The 12,500-nt window shown below is 44.1% G+C and overlaps 1 protein-coding gene across 13 annotated transcripts in view; it reads right to left on the bottom strand.

Moving 5' to 3' along the window:
* Positions 1–12,500, bottom strand: part of LOC123516929 (protein held out wings-like) — a 132,388-nt gene that overhangs the window by 111,547 nt on the left and 8,341 nt on the right. For 9 of the 13 annotated variants that reach the window (XM_045276704.1, XM_045276710.1, XM_045276707.1 and 6 more), the window contains exon 1: positions 9,563–9,676. The exons of the other annotated variants lie outside the window; for them this stretch is intronic. In XM_045276704.1, coding sequence (XP_045132639.1) covers positions 9,563–9,661 — 99 coding nt within the window. In that variant the 5' untranslated portion in view covers positions 9,662–9,676. Of the gene's footprint in view, positions 1–9,562; positions 9,677–12,500 lie in introns of those variants that run through there. 13 annotated transcript variants of the gene reach the window in all.

The raw sequence follows: 12,500 nt of genomic DNA, 5'->3' as shown, positions 1-12,500 counted from the left end.
TATGAATTGTTCTTTGACTGACTCACTGACTAACTTGAGAGAGAGAGAGAGAGAGAGAGAGAGAGAGAGAGAGAGAGAGAGAGAGAGAGAGAGAGAGAGAGAGAGAGAGAGATTGTATCAGCGTATATGTAATGCAGCATTCATCAATTTCTCTCTCTCTCTCTCTCTCTCTCTCTCTCTCTCTCTCTCTCTCTAGTACTACTACTACTATTGCAATAACAACTATACAACTACTACTACTATTACTACTATCACTACTACTACTGCTACTATTACTACTACTACTACTACTACTACTACTACTACTACTACTACTACTTAAACTCAATTTGGAGTGAAGTTCCTTTACGGACCAACACCTCACTGGATCTTTGTATGTTGCTGCTGTTGTTGTTGTTGTTGTTGTTGTTGTTGTTGTTGTTGTTGTTGTATTTGGCCAACGTTCTTTCTTACATATAAAAAAACAAAAAGTCACTTGGTTCTGAGACATGATACAGATTTTAAGTAGCTTTTTTTTTCCCCCACTAAGAGCGACTCGAGGCAACATTCAGGGCAGTATTGATGAAAGAATTACCTTATACTTCCCTAGACAGAGAGAGAGAGAGAGAGAGAGAGAGAGAGAGAGAGAGAGAGAGAGAGAGAGAGAGAGAGAGAGAGAGAGAGAGAGAGAGAGAGAGAGAGAGAGAGAGAGAGAGAGAGAGAGAGAGAGAGAGATTACGAGGATAATGCTTGTATTTATTCATTGTTTATTTATTTTATTCATTTTTGTTGTTGATGATCATGCTACAGAACTATTCATCACACTTCAACAACAAAGCAAGCGTCTGAAAACTTGCTACGGATACTGAATGGCGGGGAAGGGAGAGGGCGGGGTGAAGTGAAGCAAGGAGGAGGATTGAGAGAGCCTGCGTGTCATTCAGCTTAATCCAGTGTGTGCCTTTACCATGTGCTACACTCGTCCTCCTCCTCACCTCATGTGTATTAGTCTCGTAGTTTCAAACACTTCTGCGCTAATCTAACCTAACCTAACCTAACCACATCTGTATTACGCTCTTATCCTCAAACACTTCTGCGCTAACCTAACCTAACTTACCTAACCTAACCTAATTTTATCTAACGCGTCCCAGTACTGAAGGAGTTAATTTGTATTACTTCTGGACAAACTCCGCTATTTAGTTAACTTCTTCAACGGCACGACGCGTTTTCATATCCATTCTGCTTACTATCTGGTGATTTTATACAGCTTCAGAAACTTATGTGGGGGATTAAAATAGTGAAGACTCTGACCATTAATATTCTGACCTTCATAGACCCTTCCTAATGTAAATAAAATCGTCTAATCACACCCAAATCTCAAGGTAAAAGTCCGTCCCAGTACTGAAGGAGTTAACTTTCTCAGCGGCATATGACAGTGCTGATCCTGTACCTTCACTCTCAAACAGCCAGCTCTTCAACTCAAACTTAACTCCTTCAGTACTGGGACGCATTTATACCTTGAGATTTGTGTACGATAAGACTATTTTATTGACATTAGGAAGGGTCTATGGAGGTCAGAAGATTAATGACCACAGTCTTCACTATGTTAATCCCCACATGAGTTTCTGAAGCTGTGTAAAATCACCAAATAGTAAGCAGAATGAATATGGAAACGCGTCACGGTACTGAAGGGGTTAATGCAATGTTGTGGTAGATTCTGGGAGCAGCTTTGTAGGTCAGTGAAATGAGTGAATGATGGAGAGTTTAAACCTTCAAGTCCCTTTTTAATTTTTTTTGCCTAAGATCATAATAGGGTCGGTCGATGGGTCTCTCTCTCTCTCTCTCTCTCTCTCTCTCTCTCTCTCTCTCCTTTTTTTAATTTCATTTTTTTTTCCGCTCCATCACTCAAGATAAGGGATTTCTTTTTAATTCTCTCTCTCTCTCTCTCTCTCTCTCTCTCTCTCTCTCTCTCTCTCTCTCTCTCTCTCATTACCACACTCTTCACAACACCTGGTTCAAGTCACAATAGTTCGTTCAGTAGCCAATCATTAATTATTCACCTGTACAACTCACACACACACACACACACACACACACACACACACACACACACACACACTGCTCCCTTTTACGCCAAACCAAATGCCTGCCAACCCATCACAACCCTCTCAGTCCACTCACACACCCAATCCCTCCCTCCCTCCCTTTCTCAGGCCCCACAATGAGACGACAAGGGTAAGACGTTATCAAGTGGCATTAGATTTAATACAGAAACGTCCTTCAACATCACAGATCACGGGACGGTTGAGAAGTGACATCGCCAGAGCATGTGTACTGTTTATTTCACCTTCAGTGGGTGTTTTCTATCGTTCTTTTGTTGCCCTCGCCAGCGCTCTTCTTATATAAAAATTAATCTGGTTCTTGTAGTTCTTCTATTCTTAAATGTCTCAATTCGGTTTGTAACGGAAGTTCTATGGATTTTCAAGGTGTTTTTTTCAATGTTCTGGCTAAATTTTGTGAAGTATTCCGCAGCATCAATAGGATAAACATTGATAGATAGATGGATAGATAGATAGATAGATAGATAGATAGATAGATGGATGGATGGTTGGATGTACGAGAACCCGAGTAAACATCCTTGTGGCTTTTGGGAAGTCGTCTTGATTAGATAATGAAATCTTTAATCTCTTCAGCACCAGGACGCGATTTCATATTCATTCTGGTTACTATTAGGCGATTTTATACAGCTTCAGAAACTTACGTGGGGATTTAAATAGTGAGGAGTCTGGCCATTAGACTTCTGACCTCCATAGACACTTCCTAATGTCAATAAAATGGACACAATACTCAATGTAAAAATGAGTCAGTACTGAAGAGGCTTAAGTGTCAATTTATCTACACGACCTACCCGAGGCGGCAGCACAGAAAAAATAGTAATAAATAAATTAATTAATAAAAATTTCTCTCTCTCTCTCTCTCTCTCTTAACCATACCTTGACTTACTAAGAGAAACACTCCTGATAACGCGAGTAGTAACAGTGGCCTTAGAAAAGTAGTCACGGTGAAGGAAAGAGACGATTTAGAAGACGTATGTACCTTTGATAAAAAAAATATATAAATAAATAAATAAATAAATAAATAAATAAATAAATAAATAAATAAAGCCTTTACGAATACAACACTGCCCTCTTCCCTACCCCTCCTCTCCACATCTGAACCGTGACACAAACCCTCTCTCTCTCTTCCACCACCACCACCACCACTACCACGGCACGACTCAACGCCCTCAACACATCACCTAAAAGCTACAAACAACTGCTGGTCATCCCTCCCTCTCTCCCTCTCAATGAAAAGTAATTACACGCATTTTTCACGGCTCCCAGTAAGCCGTTAGGTGGAATAAAAAGCCTCGAACAGAGCCGCCTGATGAATGAGTGACGCCACGCACCGAGAGAAGGCGATAAAGGGCGACATTTAAGGACACCAAAAGCCAAGACCCAAGACGAGAGAGAGAGAGAGAGAGAGAGAGAGAGAGAGAGAGAGAGAGAGAGAGAGGAGTTTTAACATACGCTGGTGAGAGAGGTGGAAAGAACTGATATATGGTCCTTTTGCCAAATGGAAAAAAAAAAAAAAATTGAAGAAGAAAAGAACAAGAACAAAAACAAGAAGAAAAAACAGAAGATGAAGAAGAAAAAGAACAAGAACAAGAACAAGAACAAGAACAACAACAACAACAACAACAACAACAACAACAACAACAAGAGTGCCAAAATGAAAATATAATCTAAACAAATTAAAATAAGAGAGAGAGAGAGAGAGAGAGAGAGAGAGAGAGAGAGAGAGAGAGAGAGAGAGAGAGAGAGAGAGAGAGAGAGAGAGAGAGAGAGCAAACCACACCATCAAGAGACAGGCGATAAAAAGCAAGCGGGAGGGAGAGCAGGGAGAGAAAGTTGCAAATTCCTCCACCAGTTGACATTCCGGGGATACGTGACGCAGAGAGAGAGAGAGAGAGAGAGAGAGAGAGAGAGAGAGAGAGAGAGAGAGAGAGAGAGAGAGAGAGAGAGAGAGAGAGAGAGAGAGAGAGAGAGAGAGAAAGAAAGAAAGAAAGAAAGAAAGAAAGAAAGAAAGAAAGGAAGGAAGGAAGGAAGGAAGGAAGGAAGGAAGGAAGGAAGGAAGGAAGGAAGGAAGGAAGGAAGGAAGGAAGGAAGGAAGGAACAAATAAATAATGGAAGGAAGAGAGAGAGAGAGAGAGAGAGAGAGAGAGAGAGAGAGAGAGAGAGAGAGAGAGAGAGAGAGAGAGAGAGAGAGAGAGGCAAGCACTTAAGAGACCAGACATCCAGTGACACGACAGATAGATGGAGAGATAAAAAGGACAAGAAGTTACTTTTATACCAAGCAATAAGACTTCAAGGCTCGCATTCTCAAAGGCTTCTGTGCTTCACCTCCACTATTTCAAAAGTCTTTATTTAAATGTACGAGTTTTTTTAAGGTGTTTTTTACGGTTCTAGAGGCAGAGTGACAAGATTTCTGTATATTATTCACTCTGAAGAAAGATCGTTTTTTTACGGTTCTAGAGGCAGAGTGACAAAATTTCTATATTATTACCTGAAGAAACACTCTTGAAAATCCCGCTGATCATCTCTGTAGCTTTGGAAAATAGTCGTGGTGAGAGAGCGAAGCGTTTCTGAATGATGGACACCGGGACTCGTATTCTCAAAGGCTTCTGTGCTTCAACTTCACTATTTCAAAAGGTTTTATTTAAATTCACACGATTTTTTTTTTTTTTTTTTTCCTAAGATGTTTTGAACCTCTTCAGTACCAGGACATGTTTTCATACTCATTCTGGTTACAACTGTGTGATTTTAGACAGCTTCATAATTTTGTGCGGGGATTGAAAAAGTGAAAACTCTGGCCATTAATCTTCTGAGTGTCTTTTTTTTTCTTATTTCTTTCATTTGTTTTCTCTTTCTCACTTTATTTCCTTTTTCTCCATCCTATTTTCTTCATTTTTTCTATTCCATCTTTCTCATATTCCTTTCTTTCTTCCCTTTCTACCTTTATTTTTTTTTTCTTCTTTTCTCTTTCAACCTAGCTACATCAAAATTCCGTCTATTAATTCCTGACTGTTGCTCATATTTTTCCATCTTTCACACTTTCTTCTCTCACTTCTTTCATTCCTTCCCTTTTTTCTTTCATCCAATCATCCAATTCTTACTGTTATTCCCTCTTGGACTTCTTTCCTTTCCTCTTTCCTTCCCTTCACATCGTCTTCCTTACTCAATCACTCTCTCTTCCTTCATTATCTTCATCTTCTCTCCTTTCCACTCCGTTCATCTTCCTCAACGCTTCTTCATGTTCTCCTCCTCTTCCTCCTCCAGCTCCTACATCTCTTCTTCTTCTTCTTCTTCTTCTTCTTCTTCTTCCTCCTTCTCCTCCTCTTCCTCCCGCTCGTACATCTCTTCCTCCTTCTTTTCCTCCTCCTCCTCCTCCTCCTCCTCCTCCTCCTCCTCCTCCTTCACCACCAATTAAGGACAGATGGATGAGGACCTGAGCGCTGACTGAACCCCGGGACTCGAACCCAGACGCTTACACTCACTAGTACAGAAATTAACCATTACGCCACGGGATTTTAGTTACGGCACCGTCAATATTGATAAAAAAAGAAAGACTTGTCCATTCTTTTGACGTATAGACACGAAGAAGCTATGTTAACTCTCTCTCTCTCTCTCTCTCTCTCTCTCTCTCTCTCTCAAAAGTAAAAACTCAGTATGTGAAGGCGATATCATGATGTGTAAGCAAGTGAGCATCGTAGACCGCATACCAAACTGTGGCCCGGTGTGTGTGTGTGTGTGTGTGTGTGTGTGTGTGTGTGTGTGTGTGTGTGTGTGTGTGTGTGTGTGTGTGTGTGTGTGTGTGTGTGTGAGGAGGTAGGGAGGGCGGTGGGGGCGTGGCGCAGCATAGCAATCAGGCGTGGCGGGGTGAAACAGCCAAGTGGACCAGGGGCGGCATGGCGGGGTGGTGGCGCCTCGGAGACTGTGTTCAAGAGGCCCGCGGGATAACCACCTCCACTCCACCTGCCCCTTTGCGCCCTTTCCTCTCTCTCTCTCTCTCTCTCTCTCTCTCTCTCTCTCTCTCTCTCTCTCTCTCTCTCTCTCTCTCATCTATTCCTGTTATCCTTTCTTTTATCCAAACTTTCATCTATTCATCTTGTATCTACCGTCCTTATTCTCCTTTTCTCTCTCTCTCTCTCTCTCTCTCTCTCTCTCTCTCTCTCTCTCTCTCTCTCTCTCTTCCTTCTCATCTACCTAATTCCATCCTTCAGTTTGTTAACCCTATTCTTTCTTACCTTCAATAACACAAGTCCCTATAAGATATGTGCAACTGCTTCTAATACTGTTTCCCATCTCTCTCTCTCTCTCTCTCTCTCTCTCTCTCTAGTGTCTATTCCCTTCCCTCTCACACACCTCCCATGCCCAATACATATCTATACAGGCTGAATTCTCCACTGTCCGCTGCCTCCTCTTGTAATTCCCCGGACATCACCGTCGCTTCCTTATACCCTTTCCAGATTCACCCTACCTTCTTGTTCCCATCTTGTCTATATCACTCTTCATTCTCTACCTCAGTCTACCAGTATAATTCCTCCTCCTCCTCCTCCTCGTCCATCCTATTCTTTCATTACAGTTCACAAAATTTTTAACACTGCTACGTCACTCATCCATTATTCCACGTCACTCATTCATTATAACTGTGTACTTAACTTTCTTGCCTTGCCTTGCCTTGTTTTACGTTGCCTTACATACCACCTCACACCTGTATACTCATCCTTGCCCTCTTCTCCCGTTTTCATTATGATCCCCACCGCTACGTCACTCATCCACCAACCTATGTACTTAATTTTCTTGCCTTGCCTTGCCTTGTTTTACCTTGCCTTACATCCCACCTCACACCTATGTACTCATCCTTGCTCTCCTCTCCCCCCCTTTTATCATTACAATTCCCACAGCTAACACCACACTACCTCATCCACTTTATCCACCTTCCACCCACCCACCCACGTACACTCACTCCACCACGTCCTTCTGCCCTTCAACGCTACTACGCCACTACACCGATGCAAATAACGCCACATCTAGCATCACTTATGAGCTGTGAACCACGTGAGGTGACGGAGGCCCACCGATAGACGAGATGGGAATGGCAGCCACCGACTACCCCAGCCAACCTGCCAGCCAGCCAGCCAACTCCTCCCGCCTCCTTCTTCACCTGCCGCCGCCGGGAAGGTAGTGATGGGAAGCCGGCGTTACTCAAGGTGGGACGCGCGCTCAGAGGTGCAGGTGTAATGAGAGGTGCGGAGGTTATAAATGAGAGAAGAGAGGGATGGGGGGATAAGAGATAGTGAAAGAGAGATTGGGAAGTAGAGGGAAAGGAGATAGAATACTTGAGAGGTGATAGGAAAAAGAGGTTGATAGAGAAATATTAAAAGAAAGTATGAAGGTTGAGAGAACAGAGGAATGAGGGTCGGGGTTAAAGAGATACTGAAAGAGAGATTGGGAAGGAGAAGGAAAGGAGATAGAATACTTGAGAGGTGACAGGAAAAAAAGAGGTTGATAGAGAAATATTAGTGAGAAGAGAGAACGAGAGAGATAATGAGAGATTGAGAAGGAGAAGGAAAGGAGATAGAATACTTGAGAGGTGACAGAGGAAAAGGAGGCACGGAAATATTAAAAGAAAGTGCGGAGGATGAGAGAAGAAAGGGATGAGGGTGGGTAAAAGAGACAGAGTGAAAGAAAGAAAAGGGAAGTAGAAGGAAAGGAAGCATAGTACTTGAAAGAGAGGCGACAGTGAAAAAGGAGGTAAGGAAATATATGTGCAAAAAAAAAAAAAAAAATGGAAAGTAGGACAGTGTAGGAGGAGAAAAAGATAAATAAGTCGAACATTTGCAAGGAATAATAATTTGTGGAGGAATGAGCAATAGAAATGAGCCACAGAATATTAGATATAAAATAGAGACGGAAAAAGTAAGAGAAGAAAAAAATATATTAAAAAGAAAGGCAAGAGAGAATTAGGGCTGGGAAAAATGAAGCATGAAAAGATAAGAAAATTTGAAAAAAAGAAAAAACGGACACGAGAGCTTAAGGAAGGCGGAAAAAGGGAGATAAGAGCAAAAAAAAAGTGGCAGGAGTGTAACCAGAGAGGCAGGACCGCAAAAAAAGAGAGGCAAGAGAGTAACTAGAGGCCCAAAGTGACGTGAGGCAATAAAGATTCGAGGAACAGAGAGGATAACACGCGGGCAGGAGCTGTAATGAGAGGGCCAGCCACGGTACGCCAGGCCATGGGGAGAGAAGGAATGGAGGGAGGGTTTGAGGAGGGGGTGCGGTGGGCAGGAGAGGAGTGGGAGGGGTACAAGAAGTACAGAAGTAATGAGGGGCAGAGTAGCAGATGATGCCAAGTGAGGAGAAAAACTCGGTATGTATGTATAAGAAGCGGAACATGACCACTGCCTCTCATTCTTGTGTGTGGAGTGAAGCGTTGCGTTAAGCGTGGAATGTGAGGCGATAACCGCACACTGACACTAACCCAGGTGGTACTGTGTGTGTGTGTGTGTGTGTGTGTGTGTGTGTGTGTGTGTGTGTGTGTGTGTGTGTGTGTGTGTGTGTGTGTGTGTGTGTGTGAGGGACATGTGGTTAGCTGGGTCCAGAGCCTAGTAATAGCGAGACAGCGTACAAGGCGGTGTGTGTTGTGTATATAACCAACTGACAGCCAATGAGGAAACACTTCAATTCTTCCTGCCGCCGCCGCCGCCGCTGCTCCACGGATGGCAACACACTGCACTGAGAGAAGCTGCACACACGGGTGGCCGCGGCTGTGCTATTGCAAAGGCCACAGGATGAAGATGGAGGCGGAAACCTGCCGTCACGCCCGTGTGCGCGGAGGGAGACAAAAAGTGAGTGTCGCACAATGCCTAATTCCCCGGACACCGCCAGCTTTGTGCTAGGCGAGGGAAACTCCACAAAAACACGCGCCGCAGAAATCTCAAATGACCGTAAATCCTCCGCTGCGGAAAGAAACCCAGCAAGACAGAGCAGAGGAGGTGACGGCCGCACGCCTTCAGGGACTGCCGGGGCCAATATCAGGTTATGCAGTAAAGCTAACATTCCCGCTATTTACCTGAGCAGGCTGTCTGTTAGTACTGTTCAGCCAGGCACACCGCGTCATTCCGCCTTGTCATGTCTCCTAACTAAACCAACTGATATGTCCAACTAACAGATATTACTATTTTTCTCCTATATATTACAATGCACGGCAGGAAACTGTGAGGAAATTATGTAAATACTTGCCCCCGACAATACGCTTTCACTTCCACGAGTCGCCGAGTAAGAGTAACAATACGTGTTTCACAAGGCTGGCTGGCTGGTGCAGGTTTGGCCAGCGTGAGGCCGTGGCATTGCATCCTCACCCACCCTGGACCGCCGCACTGTGCTGCACCCCACGCCACCCCACCCCTTAGCACCCCACAGCACTGCCGCGCACGCCGCTCTCCAAGGATACAATTGCCGTCATTGAACACATAAACGAAACATACTGTTGAGCGCCTCCCAGCGGCCCGTAATGGTCTACAGGGGCAGCCAGTCTGTCTCTCCCGGGCCTTCCTTGCGCGGAGTAACAAAACACTGGTCACCATCTGCACGTGGCGGCCTTTCTCCCGCGTGCCTCGCCTCGGAAAGCTGTGACGCCTCCCTCGTGACGAACAGTTGTGGGAAAGTGTCTGACTCAATGAGATCCAGAGACAGTCCTTTCCAAATGACCATCATCACTATGCATGACTCAGGGCACTCCCTCCCCAGCCTCGTCCACCACAGCCCGCCACCAACCACCGCAGCACAGGCGCATCCCGACCATCACGCCAAGAAAAGCCTCACTCCTCTAAACTAGTGTGTGTGTGTGTGTGTGTGTGTGTGTGTGTGTGTGTGTGTGTGTGTGTGTGTGTGTGTGTGTGTGTGTGTGTGTGTGGCGGTCAATGACACATGACGCAAGAACGGCCGGACAAGAAAGACGTTCAAACAAGACACGAAAGAATCACAACATTAAACAGAGACTCGCTGCTCAGGAATCCAACTAAATCAGGAAAGCCAACACACTAACACCAAATAGCGGCAAGATAACACTATACTTGCGCACATCACGGTCCTGTCATTTACACTCACAAACCTAACCGACTACAGTCCCCTTCCTCAGAGCTACGTTATGCCTGCCTGCCTGCTTGATGCTGAACACTCCTCTTCTACTCTGCCTTTCCTTGCCCTGCCATGCCTTACTCTGTCTTTCCTTGCCCTGCCATGTCTTACCCTGCCCTGCCCTGCCCTGCCTATCCTGCCATGCCTTACGCTGCCCTGCCCTACCTACCCTGTCATGCCTTACCCTGCCCTGCCCTGCCTTACTCTGCCGTGCCATGCCCTACTCTGCCTTGCCATGCTCTTCTCTCCCATCACGACAACTTTCAAGGGTCACAATGATTAGTCCAATTTTTAAATGTGTTTTCCTTATTAATAAAGTAGAACTGTCAAAATACACGTTTACCTTATCAATAAAGTAGAAACGTTGCTAATCTCTCACTAGAACCTTCAAAATACCATTAAAACCCGCGTCACTTTAGGGCCTTTTGAAAACAGTGGAGGTTTGGCGCAGTGTTGCATGGTAGAGGCGTCCCAAACAGTCAGCTGAGGCTCGACGCCCGCTGCCATTATTGTGTTACTTGCCGTAGCTTCTGTCCATCATTCAGAAACGTTCTTCTCTCTCACCACGATTATTTTCCAAGGCCACAGAGATGATTAGCGGGGTTTTCAAGAGTGTTTACCAGTTAATAATAGAGATATCTCGTCACTCTACCTCTAGAACCATAAAAACACCTTAAAAACTTGTGTAAATTTAAATAAAGCCTTTTTTTTAAATAGTGGAGCTGAAGCTTGGAAGTGGTTCGAGTCTCTGAGTCCACCATTCAGAAACGCTTTGCTCTCTCACCACGACTATTTTCCAACGCCACAGAGAGGATGAGCGGGATTTTCAAGTGTTTTTTCAGTAAATAGTACAAAAAAAAAAATCTTGTCAATCCGCCTCTAGAACCATAAAAACACCTCTTAAAAACTTGTGTACATTTAAATAACGCTTTTTAATATACGTAGTGGAGGTGAAGCTCAGAAATGTGTGAGAATACCAGTCCCTGTGTCCATCATTAGAACGTCACGACCAAATGAAAGAGATGACAAAAAATTGCATCGCCAGAGGAGAAAGGAACGCGCGGGGCCAGACCAGAGAAAGTGTGCGTACTACATGACCTCTGCTGACCAGGCAATGCGAGGACCAAACAAATGAATTGGGGAAAAATAACATGTAACCAGACTCTTGTACAAATACAGAAACAAAAACGTGAATTTCAATAATCTGAGCGTGTTTGTCTTTAAAAGGGACACATGCAGGAGGAGGAGGAGGAGGAGGAGGAGGAGGAGGCAACTTACAAAGGCTCGTCTTCAGAAACGCTTTGGTCTCTCACCACAACTAATTTCCAAGGCCACAGAGATGACTAGCGAGGTTTTCAAGAGTGTCTATCCAGTTAATAATGTATAAATCTTGTCACTCTGCCTCTAGAACCGTAAAAAAACACCTTAGGAAACCCGTGTACACTTAAACAATCCAGCTTAAAATAGTGGCTCTCTCACAATAACAAATTTCCAAGGCCACAGAGATGACTAGCGGGGTTTTCAAGAGTGTCTATCCAGTTAATAATGTATAAATCTTCTCACTCTGCCTCTAGAACCGTAAAAAACACCTTAGGAAAGTCGTGTACACTTAAATAATCCAGCTTAAAATAGTGGAGGCGAAGAACAGAAGCATTTATAAACGAGAGCCTGAGCCTTGAGTGCCCATACTCTGAAACGCACCGCCTTCTCACCTGGACAATTTTAATTTACCAAGGCCACAGGGATGATTAGCGGGGTTTTCAGGAGTGTTTATCTAGTTAATAATGAAGAAATATTGTCACTCTGCCTCTAGAACCGTAAAAACTGCTTAGAAAACTCGTGTACCTTTAAAACGGAGCCTTCTGAAATAGTGTTTGAGAATACGAGCAAAGAAATGACACAGAAGAAAAGAATTAGATACTGACATCATGAAAAAAAGAGAAGAAAAGAAGGAAAGGGAGGAAGGCATAACGGGAAAGTAAAAGATCAACCAGAGAGGAAGAGAGAGAGAAAAAAAGTGGCAACAGGGAAGAAAGAGAAGAAAAGGAGGTCACGAGAAAAGAAAAGACAAGACATCATGGAGAATTAAGAGGAGAGAAGAGACGAAAGAGGAAACCAACAGTGGAAAAGAGAAACGTCAATTGAGAGAGAGAGAGAGAGAGAGAGAGAGAGAGAGAGAGAGAGAGAGAGAGAGAGAGAGAGAGAGAGAGAGAGAGAGAGAGAGACTAGAGAGCAAAGATCAAAGAAGAAAAGAAAGGAGGAGTGGATGCAGAAGAAGAAGAAGAA

This window comes from Portunus trituberculatus, chromosome 41 (assembly GCF_017591435.1).
Source record: "Portunus trituberculatus isolate SZX2019 chromosome 41, ASM1759143v1, whole genome shotgun sequence".
NCBI classification, from domain to species: Eukaryota; Metazoa; Arthropoda; class Malacostraca; order Decapoda; family Portunidae; genus Portunus; species Portunus trituberculatus.
This window is presented reverse-complemented; position numbering and strand designations above follow the sequence as displayed.